Source organism: Numida meleagris, chromosome 19 (assembly GCF_002078875.1).
Source record: "Numida meleagris isolate 19003 breed g44 Domestic line chromosome 19, NumMel1.0, whole genome shotgun sequence".
Taxonomy (NCBI): Eukaryota; Metazoa; Chordata; class Aves; order Galliformes; family Numididae; genus Numida; species Numida meleagris.
This window is the reverse complement of record NC_034427.1, coordinates 994905-1022167: the sequence shown is the minus strand read 5'-3', so window position 1 is coordinate 1022167 and position 27263 is coordinate 994905. Positions and strand designations below refer to the sequence as shown.

The window sequence follows — 27263 nt, the reverse complement described above, 5'->3', positions numbered from 1 at the left end:
GCAGAGGGACCCGGGGAGCGGCTGGGGGTCCCGGCGGCCTTTCCGAGCGGCGGGCGGGGCGGGGCGGGGCGGCGGCTCGGGTTACACGTCCTGCCCGCTGCGGGCAGAGCCGGGCGGCGGCGCGGACCATGGCGGAGAGGTGAGTGCGGCGGCTCCACCTGTTGAGGGACGGAGCCGTGGGCAAAGCCGCGTTGCAGAAGGGCGGCTGCTCCGGAGCCCCCGTCGCCCCCGTCCTGCCCCGGCCGCGCTCCTCGCCCGCTCGTGGCTGGGAACCGACGGTCCCCGCGGTGGCAGCAGGCTGCGGGTCTGGGCGCGGGCGCGGGTACGGGCGCGGGCGGCCGCGCCGTGCAGGGCTCCTCCCGGCGCTCCGAGGCACTAGGCGCGGTTCCGAGCGGGTTTCCTGCCCCAGCGAGGCAGCGGCTGTTGCACTTTTTGCCGGAGAGGCGCAGCCGGGATCTCGCGGGGGCTCACCTGGGTCGCTCCGGGCCGCCCCCGCCCCCGCGGTGGTTCCGTGGCTGCTCCGAATCGCCCCTCCGGGAGGAGGTCCCGCGGCCGCGAGGGTCGGCCTGAGTCGGGTTCCACGGGCTGTGCTGATGCCGCCGCTTTGGTGCTGGGCCGCCGAGTTCCTTCCTTGCGACGTGAACGGCTCGGAGCGATCGAACATTCCTGCGAACTCCGCGCTCCCCAGGGCAGCAGCTCTCGGCTGGCTGCTCGCTTCTCTTTGTCTGGGGGAGAGAAGGGAGAGCCGTGCTGGCGCGCTGCCCGGCGTCTCGGTGCAAGACGCTGGGAACAATCCCTATTCCTCCGGAGCGTGAAGTTTTTCTGCCTCTTTCACATCTCCTCCCGCAGCACGCAGTTCCGGTTAGTCTGCAGGGAAGAGTGTCCTGGGAAGGTATCACGCATGTCCCAAGAGGGGACACGCGACGCCAGCATTCAGCCGGAGCCAGCCGGTAGCACGGGGTGAGCCCACGTCTGCCCGCAGCCATCATCGCCGCTGCTTCCGCCTGCGCTGCTGGCAGCGATGGGGCCCAGGGCTGCAGGGTGCCCGTTTTGGGGCACGGACCCCATGGAGCTGCCCAGCTCTGGGCCAGCCCGGCGCTCCTCCTCGTGCTGCTGCTCCTGTACTGTCCCCGCTGCCATTTGGGTGCTCCTTGGGTGCATCGTTTGCTGGGTCAGTGCGCTCTTTCCTATCAGTTGGATCAAGGCTCTTTGGAGTGATGCTGAGGTCGTGGCGGATTGTAGGAATGCAGACTTTGCAGCCAGGTTTTTGGTCGGATAGTTCACATGCTTTTGGTATTCACAACAGGTTTGCTTAGCCGAAACAGATGTCTTGGCCTTAGCTGGAAGCACATAAACTGGAGGGAAATCCAAGCGCGCTGGCCTCGTGCATTTTGTAACCAAGAGAATTTTATGGCTTTTCTTGTGATGCAAAGGCTGCTTTCAGCCTGACAGTTACTGGATCTGCAGCTGAAAACCTTGCATAAGATTTGCGCATGTAGCGTGCCAACCAGAGTGCGGAATCTGGTTCACTTGATGCTGCCCTACTTTAGGGGCAGATGTGTCCCATTCAGCTTATTTACCTGATCTCCTCAAAAATATGTGCCCTGTTGCAAGGCTGGAGGAGGGCAACTGAGGCTGCTGTGCTGAGCGCCTCACTCAGTGGGTAAGAAAGCATTGTAAGTTTCTGTGCATTTGTTTGAGCTTCAAGGCATTTTTTTCAATCAATCCCAGCGTTCCTGTGGGGCCAGCTTTATAGGATTGAGGCAGCTGCCTGCTATGGCAAACAGGTGAAGTTTTGTGTACCAGAAACAGCTTTTTTTCCCAATAAAGCTGCAGGGAAGAATCCGGCAGCACCATCGGGAGACTGAGAGAAGGACTGTAAGATCCAAATCAGCTCTAATGGAATTGCTTCTGTTATGAAAGATAAAAAGGCATCAGCTGCTGTAGGATTCTGGGCTTTTTTGACCCATGAGGTTTTCCTTGTCTTTTTTCCCCTCCTTTTCCCCCAGCAGTACAGTTTAATGAATATTCACGAAGAATTCCTTTGAAGTTGCGAAAAGATGAGTCATGTATGTGTTTCTTGATAGGTAAATGCACTGGTAAGCATGTGGTTTGGTTGCCATTTTACCCCTGAGAAGCAGGCTGTTCAGCTTGGTGCTGGCATTTGCTCACCGTGGTTTTTGCTGCTGGAACCGAGGAGCCCCGGGAAGTCCATGGAGGGAGATGCTGCAGAGCGCTGGGAGCGCTGGGCTGGCTGCTGGCCCCTGCTGGGTGGGGAGAAGGATTGCCTCGGGGTGCTACTCAGGGTGCTTGTTCGGTGGGAAACCTGCGGATCTGGCTGCCCTTTTAATCTGATTAATGCAAAATAAAAAGGATTCTTGCGCTTTATGTTCTGATTACAACGATACCAAAAGTAAGGCTCTTAATTTTGCTGTTAAATCTGAGTATCCTGAGTAATGAGTTTGTTGCAGCTAATTAATTCAGTGTTTAATATGCTTTCAAATACCAGAACTGGACTAGCTTGTGTGGGTTTTTTGTTGTTGTTGTTTTCCCAGCAGCTTTAATTTAGCAGTGAGTGAAAGCGCCCGCAGCCTGGCAGCCTGTCCCAGCGCCGTGGGCTGGCTCCTGCGGCAGCACTCTATTTGTGGCTTTGCGGTCGAGGGCTCTTCTGGTTTTGACGGAGCATCTGAACCTCCTGCTTGGTGCTCAGCCCGGTTCCCCGTGCGCATCCTCTGACTGGCTCCGTGAGCCCTGTTCTGCTTCACGCTCATCTTAGCTGTCTTACATAAGTCCCTGAATAAATAAATGTATTCTCTGTAGCGAGCTGTGACTGCAGGAGAAGCTTCTGCTCCCAGCAGCTTATCCCACGCTCGTCTGCTGGGTGAGCCTATTCCTGGCTGAGCGCTCTGGTCCCTGCATTAAGTGAGCCAGGCTAGTAAGGTCTCTGCTTTCTCGGAGGTAAGCGCAGGTGTTGGAGGTTATCAGCAGTCTGACCCCTGCCCCATGGAACGTGCTGCTGGAGCCATTAGTGAGAGTGCCAGTGTGATTTACTTGGGATGGAACAGTTTAGGACAGAAAGACCGGCTGGCTGGAGGTGGAGGCAGGAGTGTGCTTTCTCTCCAGTGGCTCTGCTGGTGGGCGGGGGGGGGGAGGGGGAGGGTGCAGGCTGTGCATGGCAAGGTGGTCCTCTTGTCCACCATGAGTGCTGTTCTTTCCCAGCTGCTCTCAGCAGGCCCTGCTGCTGGCCCTGAGGGTGGATCTGTGCCTGTCGCTCTGGTGTGTGACTATGCGAATAAAGCCCAGTCTTTGAGGAACACCTTCAGACACACCAGACTCTTCTGATGGTAACTAATCAGAAGTTCAAAGCAAAGAAGCAGTGTTTCCTCCTTCTCTGTGGTCTCCTTTCCCAGCGCTTCCATTCCTGTTGTACTACCCAAGTGGCGGCTTCCTTGGTGGATGATGCAATTAGGAGATGCTAGAAAGCTTTCATCAAGTAAATACGTCAGAATTTGAAGTGTTCCATTTAGACTTGATCAGTCCTTTTCAGATAGAGCGCAATTATTTGTGCCTTGTTGTGACATGTCTCCTTTAAAAAGCCCTCCAGGCAGATTTGAGTAGTTAGTGAAGTACCTCTTGTTCCTAATAAAAATAAATTCCAGAGCAGACACTGGGATCTGGTTTTAGCTGGATTCCTAGAGGGTTTCCAAGCTCTGCTGTCGTAATTTACATATTTGATGTTAATTCCTCACTGTCCAGGTAAGCAGAAAGGCAGTTCACTTGTGGGAAAAGTGGCTTTAATGATCGCACAGCTTGTTGTACCTCTTTGGAGCTCAGTCATGAGTGTCCGCTGAAGCAAGATCTCTGATTTATTTTTCACACGTTTCATGGGGAAGAGTAGTTTTCTGCTTTGTGCAACTTCTTGGAGCAGTTAATGCTTTCCTCCTTCTCCAAAAACCAACTGAAGCAGCAGACGTGGGGTCCATCTGGCTCACACATCTGGAACTAGACACTCTAGGTCAAGAGAAATTTTTTTGTGCTTGGTGTTTTTCCTGCAATCGGTCTTTCCCTCATGGGAAAATGTAAGAAATATGATTATTTGGGATATATTCTCTCATCCTAATTACTGTTCCAAGTGCTTGAGGTTACTGGAATAGCACTGTTTTATATTTCCAGTTGAATGTTGACCAACAGATTCAGGCATAGGGAGTAATAGGCGTATCCTGGGTACTGTCCTAAGTGTTTTTCTCTGCATATTGTCAGCTGGCATTGTTTTGGCTGTGTAATAACCCAGAGAGGTTTGGGAAGCTTATAATGAGGATAATGAAGATCCAGATCACAAAACTTCTGAAACAGAGGTTTATCCACATCTGTGTCAGTCACTGCAAGCAAATAGAAGGCTGATCCTCCATAGAGGATCCCTGAGCTGAGCTCTTGTTGTACTTTGCCTTCCTAGATGGAAAGTCCCTGATGTGAGATGAGCAGAGGATGACAATGAGCACCCTGCTCCCGCGTGAGCTGTTCCAGCTTGGGGCTGGGCGCTCCTGGGCCCCTCTAAACCGACCTTTTTCTTAGCTGCAGGGTTTATGATCTACTAAGAACAAACAAACCTGCCCTGGGCTCGTTTGTGTGTAACTTGGCAGATGTGGGATGCTGCCATAAGGCACTTTGCTTTTGCAGATGGGGCTGCTTCCTACCTGGGCAAACAAGGTTGCTGCTTTCTGGCTGGAAATCCATGACGGGAGCAGAAAAGATGCAGTGTAGTGGGGTTTTGCGTCTTCTCAGAGATATGAGCGAGTGACGTGGGGCCAGTTGCTCTGTAGCAGGGATAAAGCAGGAATAATTCCTTCATTCTGTAGGTCTGCTTTTTTGTTTGTTTTCTTTCTTATGTCTCTGTCAGTAGTGATACCAAGAGAAACCGAGTGCTGTCTGAGTTGGGAACATGCTCAACAAATCTCCTTTAACCAAATGGTTTAGCCGTGCTTCTGTGTTTGACCTACAGGCATCACAAGGCGTTGCACGTGGCTTTTCACGTGTAGCAGCAGCCTGGACTCGCTTTAGAAGAAGGATAGGTTGTCATGAAATTATTTCAGTAGCAAAGTGAAGCCAAAAAAAGAGTTATCATTGGAGACTTGGTGAAGGAATTAAGCACAGACCCCAGGGATGAAGCAGTGCCACACGGTGTTACCTCCTCACTGGCTGTTGATGGCAGCTTTTGGGGCTGCTCCAGCCAACTGCTCCTGGCCCAGGTTTGCTGGCTGCAACCAGCTGTTCTGCTGCCTGTTCCTTTCCCTCTTAATCTGCATGTGCAGCTTTACCTACACCAGCTTTGTCCCCCTGGTGTGTGTTTGGGGTGGTGTGGGAAGTAACAAGTACTGTGCTGGTTCCAGACAGGGAGGAAGCATGGCTGGGTCCTGCTGCCAGGAGGTCGACTGCTGCAATCCAGGCTCTCTTAACGTGTGTTTAAACGCCAGCTCAACTTCCAGCTTTTAGCTTCAGCGTGCTTAGTTTGTTGTAAAACTGTAAGTGCTGTATTTGGTCCTATCCTGGTACAACTGCTTCCTCCTCCAGGATATTGTAGTTCTTTGGTTGTCCTTTAATAACTACCAATATCCAGCTGTGTATCAGGCATACCGTCTAGTGCTTTGTTCCCTTGCTATAGTAATTAGGTTTGGGCTCTATTTCTTTTTAATAGGCCTTCCATTGCTCTAAGCAATGGTGAGCAGAGCAACTCTGAGTGTTTTATGAATTCTTGGTGATGAATCAACACCAAGTGAAGAAAGGGATGTGAGGGTGCACAGCCTGGAGCGAGTCTGAGTTCACTGGGTGCGTGTCTGGCACAAGAAGTGCTTATTGCTTGCCTAAGGACAGATGCTGTGTATGTCGGGTATGGTGACATGTTCTGTTAGTGATTTGAACTGTCCTAATGCAGTGGATTGTCTTACTGTGGTGTGACTGGGTTATGACACAGAGAAGGAGTGTGGAGGACGTGGTGTTGGGCCTGCAGCTTTGTGCCTGGGTTGGTGCTCTTCTGGCCCGCCTTGGGCTCCACCTGTCAAGAGTGCTAACAGCAGAGAGTTATGATTTTGGCTTGGAAACTCTTGGTACTGGAATAAAGGTACTATAATCTTCACAAGACTGGTTTGAAATCACTAAAAATGAGGATGGAAAGCCAATATTGATCATTTCTGTACTGTGGGTTTAGAAGCTGCTGAGGACATGCCTGGTGTCCCGTCAGTTCAGCTGAATTTGCTAAAGCTGTAACTTAAAAAGAAGTCTTATACCGTAGTCTGAAGTTTTGGAGACTGAAGCCTTCTCCAAAGAGAAGGGATGTCAGTAAGAATAGAAAAGTAAGACCGATGTTCTTCTGTGGCTGAAGCTATGCGCTGCCAGGTGTGTTCCTTCAAGATCTGGGCCCCTTCAACAAAATGGTTGAGTTCACAAAAGCAAGGGAAAACCAGATGCTTATTTCGTTTGCGAGCTCCATGAGTTTGGTGCGCAGTTTGGGGAGCACCAGTGTCCTTATGCTGTTGGTGCTGCGGATGCACGGTGCAGAAGGAGCGCGGGGGAGCAGCCCAGGAGGATAAGATTAAAGTTGCTGTCAAAGCCGGACCTGAGAGCTCTTCTCTGAAAGTGCCAAGTCATGATTGTCTCCTGTGGTCCCTCAGTCCAACCTTGTGTCACAGAGGAGACTTCAGGTACTTTGTGGAGACTTGGCCTGCAAATGCCCAAACCCCACTGGAAGAGCACAGCTGTGGGATAAAGCTGCTTTATTAGGATCTCCTGTTGGAGTGGCTCTTATTGCTGAAGTGAATAGGGCTGGAGGAGTGCAGCAAAGGAGGAAATGTCACCTGAGTCTCTGGCTCCCACATCTCCTGCCTGAGACCACCTTGAATGGCTTCTCGGGGTGCGATGCCATGTCTGCTGGTGCTGCTTGTGCCTGTTCCTCACACTGCCCCTGTGTGCTTGTACTTTATTTGGTTTTGGAGGGATGAAATCACTTTTGTCTCCGTTTGGATAAGGAAAAGCTTCTGCTCAGCTGCATGAGCTGTTTGTATGCGCTTGCAGTGGCAGCAGTTTCTCAGTAACCGTTTGTTGTTGGTGCAGGATGAGCTTGCTGACGGATAGAGTGAAGCTTTGTCTTTCTCCAAAACATAAAGTGAAGACCTCAGGCTAAAAAGGGTTGAGAGCTGGGTGGCTGCCAAACAGCTTGGTGTAATAGCTTGGAGTTGAACTCAAAATGTAGAAGTGGGTGACAGAAGCGCTTGTTCCTGCTTGGCCTGGGAGCTCTGGGCTGTGTGCTGAGGTTCTGAGTTTTTTCCTGCACTGGAGGCACTCTGAGTAAGAGCACAGTTTCAGGAGATGCTCCCAAATGGGATACCACGTATATCTTGTTCTTGGAGGCCCTGACATAGAATACCCCTGCAGCTGGTGGTGTCGGCTGCCTTGCTATGTCCTTGCTTGCTTTGTGCCTGCTGGGAGCAGAGGCCAGGCTCCCAGAAATGGCAGTAACCCCTTGGAAGGGTAAAGAGAGCATGCATTTAATTTAAACCTCTGCTATTTGCAGTAGTGGCCGTTCCTTCAAGTTGAATGTTTGGGGCCGGTCAGAGTACAGCCAGATTTCTCACAGGGCTGCTGTAGTGCCGCTTTCCTGCCCTCTGCTCCCAGCTGGGCCTGGGTTGGAAGCTGCTCTTTCTGTCATCTCCTGGTGAGGATTTGATAGGGTTGTAGATGCAATGTGAATTAATTAGTTACCCAAAATTGTCATTCTGGCACTGGGCCTCCCCTCTCGCTGTGCTCCATGTGTAGGAGCCTGCGGGCCAAGGCCCCGAGGCCTCCTGGTGCGGCATGGAGCGTCCCTTCCCCAGGGAAGGCTCTTTTGCAAGCACAATCAGCCTTGTGGTGTGTGAAGTGTGCTGGCTGCACTTGGTGAAGGCGAGGCTGTCTGTGGGCCTGGCAGCGCCCAGAATGGAGGATGAAGGGAAGTGGGGCTGTGGCACTGGGGTGCTCTGGGCAGCCCTGTCCCTCAGCTCAGTGCCGGGCAGGAGCTGGAGGAGCACTGGCCTTCATCACTTCCAACTCCACACCTACCTGCTCAACGGTGGCAGAAGACATCAAGAAAAGTAATGAGCAGGTGGGAGATGCGAATCTTTTTTTTTTTTTTTTTTTTCCCCTTATGCTTCAGGCAAAAATTGATTGGTGACTTTCAAATTCAAAACTGTCTCTGCCTAAGCCTACTCTGTAGTGTGCTGCCAGCCATGCCGGCCTCTTATCTCCCACAGGACCTTGGCAGGAGCCACGTGGGCCCTGACATTGGCACAGCTCTGTGCTCAGTGGTGCTGGGGACAAGGGAGGAGCTCCAGGCTGGGGCTGCTGATGGTGTGGGGCACATGAGGCTGGGGCTGCCGGTGGTGCTGTTCTGCCTGGCCCAGCATCCATGGCAGAAGCTGCAGACATCTCAGTTTGGGCATCTGGAAACCAGGAATGTGCAGTTACTTCGGGAAACCTGGTACATATGTGTCCAGGAGCAGCCAGCATAACTCCAAGCCTGGGGATGTGATGGGCAGCATTAATAAAATTGATGAGACTTGTCTGCTCTGCCGCAGAACTGGCACCCACCCCTGAGTCTGCTAAATGGGCTTCCTCTTGTGGCAGCCTTGTCAGAGCCCTGGTGCTGGCCTGCCTTGTACGGCTATGTCCTGCTGCTGAGAAGCTGATAGGAGTGGAGGTGGTATGGAAGTTATTTGGGGATGGCATTGGCAGCTCAGGAGGAATGGGTACCTCCACTGAGAAAAGGTCAAATACTTTTTTTTTTCCCTTTGAAAGAAAGAAAAGTAAATCAGCAGGAGAAAGAAGAGGGCTGGTGGAATGGAAAGGATGTCAGTCAAAAAGGGTACGCTATATTCATACAAGATGATAAAAGGACAGGTATATATTGCAGCATGTTTTATATAAAAACAAAACAAGGCAGGCCAAAATATGACTTTTGAAGAATAGACTTAAAATGATTCACGTTTGTTCAGTTGCATCAGAAACCTTTTGGAGACATTGCAGCAGAAGAGCATGGGAGGCACATAAGATAAAGCCATCACTTTAAAAGTCAAAACCACTTTTTGGCCATCTTGACTCCTGTGGAGAAGCTTTGTAGCATAGCAAACTAGAAGCCCTCTTTAAAAGAGCTGTCTGAGAAGATGTCTTGTGTTGAATGTCAATAGAAGTGGCTTTAAAGTAAATGGAGGAACTGATAAGCAGCTAAGGAAGAGATAGCATTGACTCAAGAGTGCTGTAGGATCTTAAATATGACATTGTTGGGATATTTTTGTATGTGTATAGTTCATTAAGTGCCCTCGATATTGTAGAGATTGATGCTGGAGAATGCAATGGCAGTTTTTAAAGGGGGGAGTCTGGGAGGTACGTGCCAGGTGGCTCAGTATCTGCCCATGGCGCTGCTGGAGAAGGGCTGCAGGGAGCATCATGGGAGCTGCAGACCTCTGGGTCTCACTTCAAGTGCGTGAGTGTCTGTAACAACAAAAAAAGATTACTGTGGGCATGGCCAAGTGCAGACTATTGGCAAAAAGTTAGCAGCCCCCCCATAAGGGCAAGCCCTTCCTCGTGGAGCTTGGGGACCATGTGGATAAGAGATCTCGTAGACTCATATTTGGGTTTTCAAACAGCCTTTGACACTGTTATCCACCAAAGACTTGTAAGAAACTAGAGTACTGTGGAGGAAAAGTCCTGTTATGGACTCAGGGCTGGTTAAAGCACAGGATGCAGAGGGTAGGGCTTAATGGTCATTCTTTGGCATGAGGGGAGAGTTGACAGAGTCTCCTGGGATTGGTTTTCAACTGATCAGTGACTTTGGGCATGGAGGGGTGTAGTGAGACCCACAGGCTTGCAGAGCACCTTACATTCCTTTGGGGTGGTTGTATACCTCACTGAAGATGAAGAAATGCAGAAGTATTCCAGAGTCATCCAGTGCCAAATTGCTCTGAAATCATCAGCCCCGTGCATGATGGTGGTCCACACAGCCAACAAAGCCTGGGTCACCCTCAGCAAGGGACATAAAAACAAAGCAGAAGGCATCACTTTAGCCTCTGAAACACATTGATGCACGTGTATAGCACCACGTGGTGTTGGAGAGACTGCAGAGAAAGACAATTAACATGGCTGTGAGATGGCACTGCTGTATGTATGATAAGAGGGGCTCCTTGGTTTGGGCAGGAGAAGATGAGGGGTCTGAGATGATCAAAGTATACCAAATTGTGAAGGCAATGGTTAAGTTGGATTTTGATCTACCAAGTCTTGTGGCACTAGAACCAGGGACACTTGATGAAACTTTCAGGAGACTGGTTTCTAAGTTTATTGTCTCAGGAGGCTGTGGGGACAAAAGGCATCAGCAAAGTTTTTTTTTTTAAAAAAAAAAAGATTATCTTAAGGGCAACAAGTCCAAAGCAGATGCTGAGGAGTTCAGCCAGGGATGTACCCTCTAGTATCCGTAATATAAGTGTGGATTCTGGGGCGATAAGGAAGGAGATGAAGAGAGGGTATGACCGGGTGGCGTGCTGTCCTGCCAGCCTGGCTGAGGGTGCGATGGAAGGATAGTTGGCAGCACAGAGCGCGTTTCTTAAATTCTTGAATGGTTCCAGGAAACAACATTAAGCAGGAATGTAGATAGATACAGCTTGTCAGTGTGGCTTTCATAGACCAAAATTCCAGCCCTACGAATTCATCAGCACGTGGAAGGCCTTCGTGAGCACATGGCAGGTGTGCTTCAGTGGGAGGGTCTAATGGGACTTCCCATAGGATTTCAGCAATATCTAGCCCGCAGGGTCTCCAAGAAACGTCCATCGTGGGATGCTTGGATGAGTAACTGGTTAAAGGAGAAGTTACAAAGATTAGGAGTAGGCTGACAGCTTTGACAATGGAGGGAAGTTGCTGGTGAAGCCCAGACGGGACGTGTGCTGTTCAGGGTGCTTGTGAATGACCTAGAAAAGGGGTGGGAGAGGCGAGTGGGAAGAGTGCCGCAGAACACACGTGCAGGGATGGGCTCTCAGTATAGGAGGCAAGAAATCCTGGTTACTGCCATTCAGAAATGAGATTGGGATAATGGAGGGTGCTGTGAAAGCATCAGCTCAGCATTTGGTAGTGCCAGAGGAAGGAAACTGGGCGTTGTGGAGAGCTGAGAGCAGAATGGAAAAGTCATGACACAGCTGCACTTTGCTGTCCCATGGGAGGTTAAGTGTGTGTCAGGGCATCCCATCTCAGGAGAGCCCTTGCTCCAAGCTGATAGGAGTAGGAGAAGTCTCTGTACTTTTTTGCTTTTTTTTTTTAATATCTGTGGCCCATGCTATGTGCTGGAGGCACTGAGGCTGCCTCGGTGAGCACCTGGTACAAAGGGAAGCTGCTGAAGGTCCAGACCTCTGTCCCATTCCGCTCACTGACTACGCTCTGCCGCCTTTGACGCCTCCAGTGGCAGCTTGCAAAGTTTGCCCCTTTTTTGCCACTTCCCTTAACGCTGCTGAAAGTGAAAAGCTCAGTTTTGGACTGAGCACAAGCTAATAAATGCCTTGGGTGTTTGGTGAGAGAAAACAAAAGGAACTTGTTTTGGGCACCAAATCAAAAAGTAAATTGTTCTCACACCACTGTTCGCCATTACCATGTATAGCAGTCACTGCCATGGCAACAGATATTTTCAAGATCCAGCCAAGATCTTGCAGGGCTGCAGCATAACTTCTGATACTTGCTCATTGCGATGCTATTAATAACTGCATTTTCCCCCCTCGCCGCCAGGAAGTTTCTTCTTCCTCATGTACCAGGCGCGAGGGATAAGCTCATTTTAAATCAATTGTGGGGAGAAGTGACACTGGGGATTTCCTGCGTATTTTTTGTTGTTGTGGAGATCCTGTCTAGTGCTGCCAGCTCTGCAGCTACCTCGGAGCGGGGCTGTGCCTATTGTGCTATTTATAAGAAAGCCCAGTCTGATTTTTTTTTTCTTTTCTTTTTCTTCAAACCGGGACAAGCAGATGACTTGTGTTTGCTCTTCCAGCTATGCACAGAAGCTTTAGTGTTTATTTCAGTCTGACTCAGTGCAGGGGAGAACCTCTGGCCGACTGAATAGGGTCGGGGCTGGGCTCTGCTCCACGTGGTGTCTGTACCTATCTCCAGCCATTTCAGAAAGACAAACTGTGCCATGTCTTCTAAGTTGTGGTTCAGCTGTTCTTGGCAGTGGTTTAGCATTAGATCCCCATCTTGCACACCTGGCTTTAAGGTCCCTCCCAACCCAAACCATTCTGTGACTCTGTGACTTTTACCCCTCCACAGGAACAGGTCATTGCACTGGCCCAGCCTGCTCTTCCCTAAGAGAGCAGAAATGTGGCTGCTGCTGTGAAGGCCTCCCTGCCCCCTGCTCACCAGCTGAGGAGTGAAAAGGATCGCATGATGTCAGCGCTCTGGTTTTCCCTATTTTCTGGAGCTCTCAAGTCCTTGCAGCTCCTGAGGTTACTGCTTTTGACATACACTTTGCCTCAGACAGGGATGTCTCCAGCCTTCTGGGGACACCCAGCCATTGCATCTAATTGAAATGACCTTTTAATTGATGCTCTACCATTGAAACCAAGAAAAAAAAGTACTTAGTATGAGGGAAAGCATGGAACTTCGTATTTTACCATCCTCCCTGGAGAATTGCTGTGTGAAAGGTTGGTCCTACGCAACAAATAATTCAGTTGTGTGTGAAGGAAGTAACTGCTTTCCTCCTCCTACTGCTGTCCAAGTTTCTCAGCAGGAACGGCTGCAGGCAGTGGTGCTGGAGGAGCTTCAGGGCCCTGTGCCTCCCCATCCAGGCAGCTTGAGGCTGGAGCCGTGTGCCCGCACCCCTGGGTGTTTTGTCTGGGCACCCACAAGAAGGAGCCATGTGCCTTTGGGGCTGGAGACTGAGCCGGGGCCGATGCTCTGGCTTCTTGCTGACGCTCAGGAAGATTAATCCCACCTTTGTTTCTGCAGTGGGGTGAGAGCGAACGCAGGTTTGGAGCTGCAGCACTCATTGTGCTTTGTTCAGACACGTGAGATCGCAGAGATGTCCGGTTTTAAAAAGGCTGTGACTACGTTTTGGGGCAAGGTTGAGCTGCACAGTCTTTGTTTCTCATTACATCAAGCCAGATCTTGTTAGTGACAAAGCACCAGTGCTATACATTAGTAGCATTTTTGTTTGTTTAAAGTTTGAAGGTGTTACTACAGTCACTGCCTGTCTTACTAACACTTACTGACACAGATACATGGTGCACAGCTTGCTGGATGTGGCTGCTGCCCAGAGCATGACGTTTTGGAGGTGATCAGGCAAGGAGTCCCTGTTTGGGGCAGCGTTTCTACACGCCTTTCCTTTCAGAGGAAGGTTTTGCGGGTTTTTTTGGTGGTTTGTGGTGTGTGTGGTTTATTACATCAAAATTTAAAACCAATGGAAAAGAAATGAAACACATGCTGTGATTTTTTTTTGTTTTTCCACAGCTACCAACTCACCCATCTGTAGGTGAGCTTTTTGGAGGTGCCCTGCATCTCTGCCCCGTCCTGCTGGATGCACAGGGCACGCACTGCTTTCTGCAGGCAAAACAAACGTAACAAAATGAATTCCTCACGGAAAGAGGTTTTTTGCTTATTGTTTTATGAAGGGTTTATGAACTCTGTGGCTGAGATTTTGGCTATTTATTTACCGCTTCTTTCCCTGTACCAGAGAAAATCAGTGTGCTTGGCTGGGGGAAAGCGACGCTGACGCTGGAGCAGCTCCTCCGCATGGCATCCTGCAGGGATGTTTCCTCATTGCAGCTATGGGAGCAGAGGAGAGCTATTTGTTTGCAGGCTTTCCTGTTGCTTTTGACTCGTGGCCAAATTCCTCAGCAGTCCCAGCACTGCAGTGGTTAACGTGAGTCACGCTCGACAAGCTGGGGCAGCCCAGGCTTTCAAGATCTCCTCTCCATTTGTTCCTGCTGAGCTTTTTTCAAGGAGTCAGTGGGGACAGCTGCAGCCAGAGAGATTTGCGGAAGAATGAAAGGACCTACAAAAGTGGCGATGAAACACTGTTATCTTTGTTTTATGCTTTTTAGCCACCAGTGTCTTATGGGTTCTGCCAGCTGAGAAATAACCCCGTCCCTTGCAAACGGCGTCAGTGTTTTGCATGGGTTTTCAAGGGGCTCTGTGTTTCGACTAATAAATGACTGGCAGCCCTCTAGATGAAGAGAGACAGAGGGCTATTATTTTGCTAATGCCACGCATTTAGGAATGTTGCTGCTGCAGATATGTAGCTTTGCACACAGCCGCTTGAAAGCCGTGTGATCCGCGCTCCGGCTGTTTTTGTGGAGCAAACAGCTGGCACCCCGTAACAGCGGGCTGGCTGTGCGTGGCTGCGGCCTGCAGGTGCTCCACCCCTAATTACAGCCTCTGCACCTTCTTTCGCTAAGCTGGAGCTGTGGTGAGTGTCTTACGGTCTGGGAGAATTACTTTGGGAAGACGTCCCAAGAGGCCTTTTCGGTCCCATCACTGCATGCTCTGTTCAAGCACCTGCTCAGTCCTGAATTACCTGCCGAGGTCTTTCCCTGCTCTGTTTCCATGAGTTTCTTTTCTATCGCTCCCCGTCCTCCCCAGTCTCTGCTAACCTATGGCATCCCCCCTCAGTCAGTGTTCTCACTGTGCCGCTCAGCGTTCCCTTGCATAGGAAACAGGCATCTTTGCACTGGGCACAGCTGAGCTGCTGGCACTTGGCTGTTGGTGGGATTCGGCCATGGCTGCTGCCTGCTCTTTGTTCCTCTCAGTGGTGATGATACAAAAGCTGTTTTTGTTTTCTTCTATGTGAAAAATTGCACCACGGAGTTAACCCTTCCTGGCTGCTTTTGCCTGCACCCGTGGCCAGGGCAGCAACTGCAAGTCCCTAGCTGAGAGGGAACCCTGAAATTGGCAGCAGAGATACAGGAGACTGTAAAGAGTAAATCTCAGTCCTGAAGCAGCTGGACAACAAGCTAGATTAATTGGGACCTTTGTCAGTCATTCCTGGAGTGACAGAGGGGGCAGCAAGTGCTGCCGTGTCCTTGAAATAGCAGGAATATCAGGTGACGTTACTGGCTCTGGCATGGGGCGCATGGGACTGGCTGTTCCGCCAGAGCTTCTGCCCTTCTGCCTGCTGGCAGCTGCAGCTTGGTGCCCCGTCCCTGGCTGCATGAATGCAGTGGAGTCAGGAAATGCCAGCTTGCCCTGCCTGGGTCTGGTGTACCTCAGTAAACAAATCGTGTTCAGCTTTTGAGTAGCTGAGCCTGGTTTGGAGCGGCAGCCCAGTGGGAAGTGCAGAAGGCTCCTGTGCAGGTCCCTGCTCCATCCCAGCTTCATGCTGCGTGTCGGTCCCCTCTGTGAATGGGAGCAGGCCAGCCCTGAATGCAGGGTGAGATGCCCAGACCAGCTGGCTCCTGGGTGCATTGAGCCCTGCCTAAGGCTGACCCTGTGTGATGGAGTGCCAGCATGACCCGCTAGGGTGGGTGAGTCATAGAATCATAGAATTGCTCAGGTTGGAAAAGACCTTCAAGATCATCAAGTCCAACTGCAACCTAATCATACTACTCGAACAACCCACCGCTAAATCATGTCCCCGAGCACCACATCCAAACGGTTTTTAAACACATTCAGGGATGGTGACTCAACCACCTCCCTGGGGAGCCTGTTCCAGTGCTTCACAACCCTTTCTGTAAAGGATTTTTCCTGATCTCCAACCTAAACCTCCCCTGGCACAGCTTGAGGCCATTTCCCCTTGTCCTGTCACCAGTGAGAAGAGACCAGCCCTGCTCTCACAGCAATCACCTTTCAGGTATTTGAAGAGAGCAATGAAGTCTCCCCTCAGCCTCTTCTTCCCCAGACTAAACAGCCCCAGTTCCTTTAGTCTCTCCTCGTAGGGCATGTTCTCCAAGCCCTTCCCCAGCCTTGTTGTCCTTCTTTGGACCTGCTCCAGCACCTCCATGTTCTTTCTGTACTGAGGTGCCCAAAACTGAACACAGTACTCAAGGTGGGGCCTCACCAGTGCCAAGTACAGGGGCAGGATGACTTCCCTAGTCCTGCTCACCACACCACTCCTGATACAAGCCAGGATGCCATTGGCCTTCTTGGCCACCTGAAGCAGGTGTCTGTCCTGACTCAGTGTCACCTACAGGAGCACAAGGCAGCAGTGTGCCCTCTCCCATTTTGGGAGGGTGAGGGAGTCTGGTGATGCCATCACCACTGGAGTGCAGTGCTGATGCTGCTCCCAGGCCCCAGCGGACCTGACCTGACCACTTGTCCTGGGCTTGGTCTGCGTGTCCTGCATCCGACAGGAGGACAGCACCGGGCTGCACCAGGACACAGCGCCTGCGGCCCTGGGGCAGGCACCAGCCAGCACCCGGCCTTCCCCACGGCTGCCTCCCCTCTAGCAGCTGGGGCTTGGATGGAGCCATGGAGCACATTTTGGATGGAGAGAGAGGGGATGAAAAGTGCCAGTACATTTTTCTGAAACTCCTTCTCAAACACTCAGCCCTTAAAAGGAAAAACGGCTCTGCTACAGCCTTTGCCGGACTTAAGAGGTGCCGCAGCGTCTGGGGCAGAGCAGGGCTTTTGGAGGCCGTGCAGCTATCAGGGGTTTTGGCTGTGCTCTGAAGTGCAAAATAAAAATCCTGCTTACAGCGGAGGAAGAGATGCAAGGGATGCTGTGATGGTAGCTGAAGGGCCGAACAGGTTGTTAGGGCAGATCCTGTAGCGCCAAAACTTGTGCTGCTCTGTAGTGTTTGGGGCTCCATGGGGGATGTTGTTTCCCTGGGTCAGCTGGGACAGGCACTCAGGACCCACTCCCAGCCGGAGCCGTGGGCTCTGCTCCTGCGCAGCTGCCCCACTGCTGTCAGCAGGGTGGGAGCTGGGGTAGGTCGGGTCAACAGCAAGCGGGAAGCCTGCAGTGCTGGTGAGGGAAATTTGGGAACAGATGGGGCTGGGGATGGTGCAAGAAGCAGCAGGGGCTGAATGAGCAGGCGGCCGCCGTGTTCCTTGTCTGGCATCTCCATCCAGCTTTGTGTGCTAGGACCTTCTCCGGGCAGCATGGGTTCTCTGCTAGCTCTCACCCCCATGTCAGGGTGCTGAGCTCTTTTTCTCTCTGCAACACGCAGCTGCTGCATCCTACGTTCAGAAGGGTGCCGTTCTGCCCATGCATGAGCTGAGCATACGTGCTCAGGCTTGGAGCAACCATTTGTGCTGTATTTTCACAGTCTGGTCTGTCTCTTGCTAAGCAGAGGTTGATTTGTTTGCACAATGCTTATTTTTGGAAGCAGGAGAGTCTTTTAGGAACAGGCTGACATTATATTTATTTTAGTTCCTCTATAATTTTTGTTAGAAAGATGCGTGTGTATTCAGAATAAGTTCCGAGATTATATATGGGGGAGGTGGGAGGACAGGGTTGCTTTGGGTAATTTCTTTTCCTAAGACTTGAATTATAGGTTCTCTGGGCTTGGCTGAGAGAAGCCAGTGAGCAAAGGATAGATTGACCGAGCCAGCTGGTGGAGCGTCGCAGGAGGCGCTGGTGCTGGAGACCGCCTCGGGGCCCCTCTGCAACTTCAGGGGGCAGATGAGTTTTACAACCCTGTTCTGGCTTTGATGTGCGGATCTGAGCAGCTTCCAGCCGCCTGGGGGGTCACCCTTTCCTGCTCGACACTTACAGCGAGCGAGGTTTTCCTAAGCATTGTCTGTCTGGGTGCTGCAGGTGCAGGTGCCTTCAACCTTTGCGGCTTTGCGGGCAAAGGCTCGCAGCACGGCGCTGGTGTCGGTCAGGCACTGTGCAGCCCGCGGGGCGCTTGTGCCAGGAGCGGTTCGCCCAGCGGATCCAGCGCGGCACTCGCACCCTGCTCAGCTGCCGGGGGCTCTCTGGGGCTGCGCAGCGCTCTGCTCCCTCTCCTGGACCCTGCTCACACATCCCGCCGGCAGCGATGAAGTGAACTGGACCGCAGGCATGTGAGGACAGACCTCTCCCGCTGCCAGCGCCGGGGCCGCGGGGCACGCGGAAACATGGGCTGTGCCGCTGCAGTGAGCACTCCCGGGCGCCACGTGCCACGTCCCTGCCTCCGCGGGCTCTGGCTGCATCCCAGCGTGGGGCGGTGGGGCCGTGCCGCGTCGCGCTCCTTCCTGGGATGGGAGCTGCTGGGGCGGCTGGTGATGCCCCCGGTGCCGGCGGCGGCTCGTTTCACCCCCAAGGGGCCACGGGGACCACAGAGCTCCTCGGTTTTTGAGCCACATTAGGAGGAAATGGGAGTCGCTCCTGAAATGTCGCTGGAACAAAGCAGGAGTGACTGTGGTGAGGGGTGAAATTCTGGGATGATCGTGCCCTGCCAGTGGCGTCTAAATTGTGCTTCAGCTGTGTGTGTCTGGAGGCACAGCTCCTCACTCCTGGCCCTCAGGGAGGACTGCTCCTGAAGCACTTGGCTTCTGCGCTGGCACAGCCTCTAGTAGATGAGCTGATGGGATCTGCCTGATCTGGGGCCCCAGCAGCCCTGCTGGGAGCAGCAGCTCTGTGCAAGGTGTGGATGTGATGCTGGTGCTTCCCTTTGCACTTACAGGGATCGTGCTGGCCCACGACTCCTGGCACTCTTCATTCACATGCAGACCCGGGGGAGCCCCGTGTGCCCTGTCCTTTGAGTGCAGCCCTCCTTTGCTGTTAGCGATGTGACCGTACACTGTACTCACACTGTGGTTTCCTGGAGTCATTGTCACAGAACACCTTGAGCAGGAAGGGACCCCCAGGGATCATCGGCGTCAAACCTGGCTCCACACAGCACCACCCTGAGTTCAGACCGTATTTCTGAGTGTGGTGATGAGGAGCTTAATTTCACAGGTGCTTCTCGTCGTTGTGGGACCATTTTTAAGTCCGCTGGAGGCTCTTTGAGCCCATCCATCGTCAGGACCCCACTCAGTATGCAGTCAGCATTAGGCCAGGAAGGTCTGGGCACTGCCCCGAAGAAGGGAACTGGGGGAATGAGGTGGGGGCACGAAGGACCAGAAATAGCAGAACGTGGAAGTGAAATGGGGGATCAAGAGATGAGACCTCTCCTTGCTGCCCTGCAGAGTGGTGTCCTTGCAGCTCGGAGTGCCCTGAAGTGAGGTGTTCCCATGGCTTTGCACGGGGCTGGGCTGTCACCAGTGGGTGAATGAGCTGGAGGTGGAGGTGGCGGGTGGAGGGAAGGCTTCATGCAGGGGGCTAAGTGACTTGGGTAATGGTGGCAAGAAAGTCAGCTGCCTTGAGGAACAGTGGTTGTTTCGTTTCTTGGGGTTTCTTCCCTATTCTTTCAAGTGATGTTTTTTCCACCCTCCGCTGCTGCTCCCTTCCATTTCTGGACCCTTCTGTTTATTTAAAACACTTTTATTCTCCCCTGGGCTCACACTTGTGTTATAGTCATCGTGAGAAGACTGACTCAGGAGATGTAAGCAGGACACCTGGTGTTGTCACATGGGTTTGTACTCCTCCATAGCTGCTCCTTTCACGTGCTTGGAGCGGCTGCTTTTCCCTGCGTGAATCAGGCCTGTGGGTGCACCCCAAGGAGCCTCGCTACGCCCGTTCCTGAGCAGAAGCTGCCCCGTTAGCTGCAGAACAGGTGTGAGCGGGGCGCGTGGGGCTGACACGCTGTGCTGCAGCCTCTGGGGCTTGTGGTTGGGCAGAGCTGGGCAGGGGGCTTCTTCCCTACGGGACAGGGTGTCCAGCATCCAGGTTTCAGGGCAGGCCTGGAGTCTGTTTTGATCCTTAGAGAGCTTTGTGCTTTCCTAGCCTTGGCTCTGCCTGTAAAGCTGGGGAGTGTTAGGCCCACCTGCAGTCCTATCTACATATGCAGCCATGTGGGCTGGGCTGCAGGAGCCATGTTACATTCTTTCAGGCTGAAATAGCTTTTTAATTAGGATTATTATCATTTCTGTATTATTTATTATCTTCCTGGGCTTTCTTGGCCAACCAGGGCCTCCACAGGAGCGGCAAGCAGGACGGACCCAAGCTTGCCTCTTTGTTTCTGAAGGAGCAAAGTTTGCAGATATAAATCATGCCTGTCCCAGGGGCAGGCAGGACGGAGCCGCACCTTGGCCTTTTACCTGCTCTGTTTGTACAGTGCTCCATGCAAACAAGGTCTGCGAGGGGCCGGCTGAGCCTCCAGCTGGACACAAACCTGCTTGGCCACGCATGGCGCTATTGTTGTGCACAAAGTGCTTCCTGCTGCTCTTTGCACACCTGGCTCTTTGTACACCTGGCTCGTGGGGCTGGTGCTTCACCTGCGGACCTCGGCCCCCCACAGCAGCCCCACAGCCCACCAGCAGGTCTGTGTGCGAGCTCCTTTGGAGCCTGAGCGAGTGGCTGGAGCTGGGGCCTATTTGCAAGCTTGGAGGCTTGGAAAGTATTTGTGTATTTACTTAGGATACAAAGGAAGCTTCTGAAACTCTCAGACAATAAAGGAGGATGCACGCTGGGAATGTGTTTTTGTTTTTGGAAGCAAGTGGGGATTTTGTTGAAATTCCTTCTCTCCGATGAAGTCTGAGCTCTGCTGCCCAGATGGGCGCTCTGGCTCTGAGCAGCGCCTCGCACCGGGTCCCTGACTGGACCGAAGCCAGCGCAGCGTTCCCACCGCTGTGACAGTGACGGTGCTGCTGCGTGGTGGCAGCGGCGGGGCTGGGAGTGGGGCACAGGGTCCCAACCTGCGCCCTGTCCAGGGTCTGCCGTGAGGCGGGCTGGGACGAAGTCTTGTTTGGATGGTCCCCAGGAAACTTCTTAGCCTCGTGCTGGGGAGTCTGAATTCATTTTTGTGTCCAAGTTACGACCTTATCTCTCTCCAATCCTGTGTTTATCACGTCTTTCCAGAGTTCCTGATGTTATGTTCCAGACTTGTGTGGCAGCCCGGTGCTGGCCCTGCTCCAGGAATGTGCTCCTTGCCTTTCCTTCTCTTCCTTTACATGTGATTGTGATTGTACCAAACTCTTCAGCATTTCAATGTGTTCTGTGCAGATTTTTGCCTCATTAAGCTCCAGCTTGGTAATCCTCAGTCCCAAATTCAAGGGGAGCAAAGAGGTCACCAACTCAAGGCGTCCACCTACTTGTCTTTGCACGCAAAGATAAATGTGGGCTTGTTAAAACGGAAGGCTATAGTTAGCAACACACACTCGGTCATGGCCGAGTGCCATGAGAAGAATTCGTTATTTTCAATAGCTTGCACTTAACAGAAAATAGCTGACCTCTCCTCCCTCCCAAGGAGCAGCAGTGTTGGTAGGGCTGGTCGGCACCTCACATCTTTGCTAATCCTCTTGCTGGCAAAACAGACCCAAACCATCGTGCTGTTGAACGTTACAGCTCCAGCACTCCGCTGGGTCCCGCAGGGCACTTTCTGCTCTGCCAAGCCAGTGCTGTGTGATAGCCTCCCTCCTCCCACCCAGCCTCTGCCTGAGCCATGTTCCTGCGATGCCGTGGCTGTGCCGTGCTGCAGCGTGCTGGGCCCTCAGCTCCTAGCAGCTCCCCCCAGGGGCTGCCCATGAGTGTGGGTCCAAGTCCCCTCCTAGTCCCCCTCTGTCTGTGCCCAGCTGAGCTCTGTCTCACCATGATGGTTTCGGGCACTCTGGCTATCCATCAGCCCCGCTTTTCCAGTTCCTTGTCCTGTATTTGCTGCTGTCTCCTGGGATGCCTCCTGCCAGTGCTGCTGGGCTCTTCTGCTGCCTTTCTTTTCCTTTTTGATGCTGTTCTTATGCATAACGCCCCTTTGTAGTTCACGGTGCCCTTGATTGCAGTAGTCACTGATTTGTTCCTTCTCCTGCACCCGTTGGTTGCCGTTGGGTTGTTTTGGAATTGCCAGGCTAGCTGGGTGCTTCCCACCCCCAAGCTGTGGCACAGGGGCTGCCAGCCCTTAAAGTCAATTAGGGGGAAGAAGGCAAGCCCAGCGAAACACTTACCTGTGTCGCTCCACGTTTATCCTTTGAGCTCCCGTGGTTGCACCAGCGCTCAGTTTGTTTCATCAGCGTGGGCGAGTGCTGCTCTCCATCCCCTCGCTCCTGGGCCCCCTCCTTGCCCACACTAACGTGGCTCTTGTTCCCTGCAGCTCGGACTGGGTGGAGATCATCGAGCCCCGCTCCCAGGAGCGGATGTACGTCAACCTGACCACCGGGGAGTGCGGCTGGGAGCCCCCCCCCAACCTGAAGGTGCGCCAGTCAGACCAGAAGCAGTGGTGGGAGCTCTTCGACCACAACAACAACCGCTTCTACTACTACAATGCCATCACGCGGCAGACGGTGTGGCACCGGCCCCAGGGCTGCGACATTGTGCCCCTGGCGCAGCTCCAGGCCATGAAGCACAGCTCCCAGCCCGACTGCCGGGGCCGGCAGCACTGGGGCAGCAGCGGCAGCGAGGGCAGAAGCACCCCCGTCCCCACGGCCCTGCTGCAGGAGATGGAGAGGGGCAAAGGGGACTGCGCCGCCGACAAGAGGCCAGACACAGGCAGGTAGGAGAGCTTTGGTTTGCATTCAGCAGGTCCCTGGGCAGGCGCTGATGTACAGCCTGTGCCCAGGAGGGTGCAGTGCTGGGGCAAAGTGCTGCCAGGCTGCGCTTACTGCCATGTGCCGTCATCCTGAATAAAGCCATCTCCTACCACTGCTGCATTAACACTTGAGCATCCACATTTTTGTGGGGTGCTGTAAAAACACAGATCAAAAGATGATCACAGCTCCAGAGCCCTTTATACTCAGCAGGACAAGAGGGGACAGGCATGGCTGCTTGCTGCTGTGATGGGAGCTCTGTGGGATGCAGTGGTTGGCACCCAGTCAGGTTTGCCAGGCTGAGCAAGCTGCTGGCTGGAGACACAGGTGGGCTGCTTGGCTCTTTCTTGTCCCTGTTAATACATGCTTGTAGCTGTGCACTACCCCTGCAGCCCCCTCCGCCCTGGCCAAGCTGCAGCACAGCTACTTGCTTACATCAACCCTGCAATGAAAGAACAATAACGGGATGCTATTTGGTTTGGCTGAGAGATTTTCTTGCACTCAAACCAGTCTGACAACAATCAAGATCTTTTCATATTGAAACTTTTCCAGCTTGAGCTGCACAAAAGCATCCCCTCCCTGGTCCATGCTGGGACGGCCCCTCGCCACCCTGCCTCCTCCGTGCTCTGTCCTGCCATCAAGAACATGGTGCAAGCAGTGGGGAAGGCTGTGCAGTGGGTGCTGCTGAGTCAGGCTCAGGAGAAGTGATTCACCCAAGGGCTGGAGCAGTGCTTGGGCGAGCCCAGCACTCCTGTCACCCCTTGTCCCTGCTTCTGTCCTGCAGCATTTGGACAGGGTGATGCATCAGGCCAGGCATCTTTCAGTATTTGCTTTTGGGATCGTCACATTGCTGTGTATGTGGTGCTGGAGAGGAGGGATGAGAAAGCCAAAATGGTGAAAAACCTGTAGGATGGCAATTCTGGAAAATGCCTGCTTTGGAGAGCTGTGAGCTGAAGTTCATCCCTTGGCCACTGCTCCATGCAAGGTGCCTGTGTGTTCGCTGAAGATCTGGTGATGCTCTGAAAGAGCCCAGAGCTTTAATGGTGCCCGTTACCCCTGAAGTGCCTCCTGCTGAAGGGCAGGCTCTGGGGAAGGTGTGCAGCTTGTTGGGGAGCTAACAGTCTGCTTGGTCTTGTGTTGCTTTTCCAGATCTCTGCACTGGTAAGCCAATGGCAGTGGCTTACACATGTTTTTGTGGAAGGAGATTGAGTGTTGTTTCCCTGCACAGCCATCACATGTAGTCATTGCCATTTGCAAGCAAGCATTAGCGTGTCTGGTTTTGGCATGGAGAACGCTTGCCCTACCCAAATCTGACAGACAAGGAGAGGTTCCTTGCCTTTTTCTCGCTCATAAGATGGTGAGTGAGGAGCTGAGCCCAAAACAAAGGCTCCCAAGTGGGATCTGATGCCCTCACTAAGGTGTCTGGACTAGTAGAGCTTGTCAGCTCTGCTGTCTGCATTTTTCTCCAAAGACAAACATGAGCATGTCCTTTCTTCCCTCGGCAGGAATACAGCTGTATAAACAGAAGGCAAATATGTTGAGTGCTCTCAGTAGCATTTGACATCTTTATAGGTACCTGCACCCGAGACCATTTCATTTATGTCTCTAATGGTAGCACGGACCATTTGTTTTTCTTCCCTTTATGTTTGTCATCCCGTGATAGATGGAGAAGCCGGAGGAGCCCAACGTGATACCCAAGAGGGGCCTCTTGCCATGGAGAGCTGGGGGAAGGGATTTAGTCCTTTTCTTTCAGTAATACTTTGTGGTTGAGGGTTTTTCTATTCTTTTAGCAGCCTGTTGTGTCCCGCCTTCCCCTTGTGCCTCCTACTAGCGCTGCTAAATCTGTGGGCTGCTCTCCACGACCTCAAGTGGAAACAGGGATGCTCCCACACCGGTGCATGCTGCTGGTGACTGGTGCCTCCTCCTACATGCTGGTCACGGCCTCTCCCTCACCGCCCTGCTGCTTTTCCTGCCCTCTCATCACACGAGCTTGGAGCAGGCTCTCTGGAGACCGGCCCAGTGCTGCGCGGGCCATGCTGGGAGGCTGACCTCCACATGGAAACGGCAGCTGCTTTCCCTTGCTGCTGTTGCTGTGGGAAAATGGCTCTCCGTGCCTGGAAAAGGGTGCTGCTGGAGAAATGGCTGCTCTGAGAAACTGAGGTTGTTGGGAGATCCCAGAGGGAGGTGGTGAACCTGGGAACCCCATCCCGGATGTGTGGTGTGTCTGCGCTCTGCTTTTATTATCCATCTCCACTATCCAAGCTCTGGAAGTGTTCCCTTGCACAACCTGAGACTGAACTGGATCTGAGAGCAGCCAGCAACATTCTGGAAGTGTCTGGTGAGCCCCTCACTGTGCACGGGGGTTTGCCAGAGCTCTTTGTGGTGCAGGGGAGAGGGCTGGGGCCGAGCACAGGGCGCAGGGCAGGAAGCAGGGACAGGCAGCACTCGGGCTTACCATGCCAGCAGGGGGAATGGGAGGAGAGTCGGAGAGGAGATGTAAGACAGAGATGAATGAGGCCCATGGAGATGGCTGTGAGGGTCCCTCAGCCTCTTTACACCTCTGCTGTACCTTGTTAGAGGCCTGTGGCTCTCAAGTCCCCAAGTAAGTGGTAAGTGGTGCCAATGCTGAGTTCTTCGTAATAGTACTTACAGCTGGGCCCATGCCAATGTCATGAAGTTCAGCAAGGCCAAGTGCAAGGTCCTGCACCTGGGTCGGGGCAATCTGAAGCACAAATACAGGTTGGGCAGAGAATGGCTTGAGAGCAGCCCTGAGGAGAAGGATCTGGGGGTGTCAGTTGATGAAAGATTCAACATGAGCCAGCGGTGTGCCCTTGCAGCCCAGAAGGCGAACTGTATTCTGGGCTGCATCAAGAGAAGTGTGACCAGCAGGTCAAGGGAGGTGATTCTGCCCCTCTGCTCTGCTCTCGTGAGACCCCACCTGCAGTACTGCGTCCAGTTCTGGAGCCCCCGACACAAGGACACAGAGCTGTGGGAGCAGGTCCAGAGGAGGGCCACAAAGACCATCAGAGGATAGAGCACCTCCTCTACAAGGACAGGCTGAGAGAGCTGAGGCTCTTCAGCCTGCAGAAGAGAAGGCTCTGGGGGGACCTTATAGTGGCCTTCCAGTAGCTGAAGGAGCCTAAAGGAAAGCTGGGGGGGGACTTTTAATAAGGGCACATAGCAACAGGACAAAGGGAGATGGTTTTAAACTGGAAGAGGGTAGATTTAGACTAGATATCAGGAAGAAATTCCTTACTGTGAGGGTGGAGAGACAGTGGAACAGGTTGCCCAGTGAGGCTGTGGATGTCCCCTCCCAGGAAACACTCAAGGCCAGGCTGGGTGGAAATGTGAACAATCTGGTCTGGTGGGAGGTGTCCCTGCCTATAGCAGAGGGGTTGAAACTAGATGATCTTAAGGGTTCCTTCCAACCCAAACCATTCTATGGTTCTACGATAAAAGAAACGCTGCCAGGATTGCTGATACGGGCTTGTTTCTGTGCACATTTATGGTGCTGGCCTTGGAGCAGGACCTGCGCGTAGGGCCTTGCACGTGTCTGCAGAGTTGGATCTGTGTGGGTAGGCTCCACAGGCTGTGCCAGTCTCCATCCCCACGTCCAGCATGGACACTGCGAGCAGCAGCAGCGGTGCTGCTGAGATACAACATCCCTGTTCATTTGACTTTCTGAAAGCACCAGGAAAAGGACTGCTGGAAAGGGCAGAGCTGAGGAGTGGGGCCTCTTCCGCAGGCTGCTGGGAGGGAAGAGCAAACAGTGGGAAGTCCATGAGCAAACTGGAGACTGGTAAGAGCTGCTGCAGTTGGGTGCGGGCTGGGAAAGCCAGCGCCAGGCTGTAGTGTTTATATTGGAGCTGCTTGAAAGCATTCCTCGAAGGAAGCGTCTCAGGGGACGCAGCTGAGTCTCATGCTGGTGGCTTAAGAGCAGGATGTGCTAGGATGTCTGCTCTGCTGGCTCCTCTTCCCATCAGGGCTTCTGCTGCTCAGCAGAACAGGGCTGAACCTTTCTCCATCCTGGGCAGTCAGGAAGTCCCAGTTCCCCTCTGCTTAATCTTCTTGCATCTGGGAGTGAGGTTGGGGCAACCAAGAGCTCATTCGTGGTGAGGGAAACAGCCTTTTTGGAAAAGCCTCGTCTGCTCTGCAGTGGTGCCTCTTACTGCTGCCAGAGAGGTTGAAGGTGACACATCGTGTCTGAGATCAAACTGGTAACCTCTCATATGACACACATTTAGGGATTTCACTTCTCCAGCACTTTCCCTTACAAAGCTCCTGGTCCGTGGGAGCATGGTGGCCATGGTCTGGCTGGAGCAGCATCGCTCCATGGTCCACATGGGATGTCCCAGTGGAGCTGAGCAGGGGACACCCCAGGAGTAAGCAAATGCCAGGGTGTCTGATCCTGACCTAACACCCAAGTCACAGCCAGAGCGAGCCAGGGGCAGCAGCAGCCCCTGTGTGGCCATGCTGTGTGGCTGTGACACAGAGGGCCCACTGAAGTCATCCTCATTTAACAGATGGAAGTGGGAGCATCAGGCTGGTGCTGGGCTCTGCCAACCCTAGAGGTTTCATAGCTTTCAGTATCCAAACAAATGGTTTAGATGGAGGTGCAGGTGGTTTTTCTCCAAGCTGTTCTATCCAGGTGTAGCTCCGAGGCCTCCACAGCCATCTCCTTTTGTTATGAAGGTGAAGAATAGCTTAGCATAGCTTATAGACAAAGAGAGTGCAGA

General features: G+C 52.9%; 1 protein-coding gene and 1 long non-coding RNA gene across 4 annotated transcripts in view; one reads left to right on the top strand and one right to left on the bottom strand.

Moving 5' to 3' along the window:
* The window catches only part of LOC110408229, an 8764-nt gene extending 7888 nt beyond the window's left edge, over positions 1–876 (bottom strand). Inside the window, exon 1 of the long non-coding RNA XR_002444229.1 lies at positions 472–876. This is a non-coding gene — a long non-coding RNA (uncharacterized LOC110408229). The remainder of the gene's footprint in view (positions 1–471) is intronic.
* LOC110408227 (rho GTPase-activating protein 39-like) overlaps positions 1–27263 on the top strand; it is a 57526-nt gene that overhangs the window by 13144 nt on the left and 17119 nt on the right. The window contains exons 1-2 of one of the 3 annotated variants that reach the window (XM_021416803.1): positions 7–139; positions 22095–22493. In XM_021416803.1, coding sequence (XP_021272478.1) covers positions 129–139; positions 22095–22493 — 410 coding nt within the window. In that variant the 5' untranslated portion in view covers positions 7–128. Of the gene's footprint in view, positions 1–6; positions 140–886; positions 961–22094; positions 22494–27263 lie in introns of those variants that run through there. The other 2 variants (XM_021416802.1, XM_021416800.1) reach the window with 2 other exon arrangements.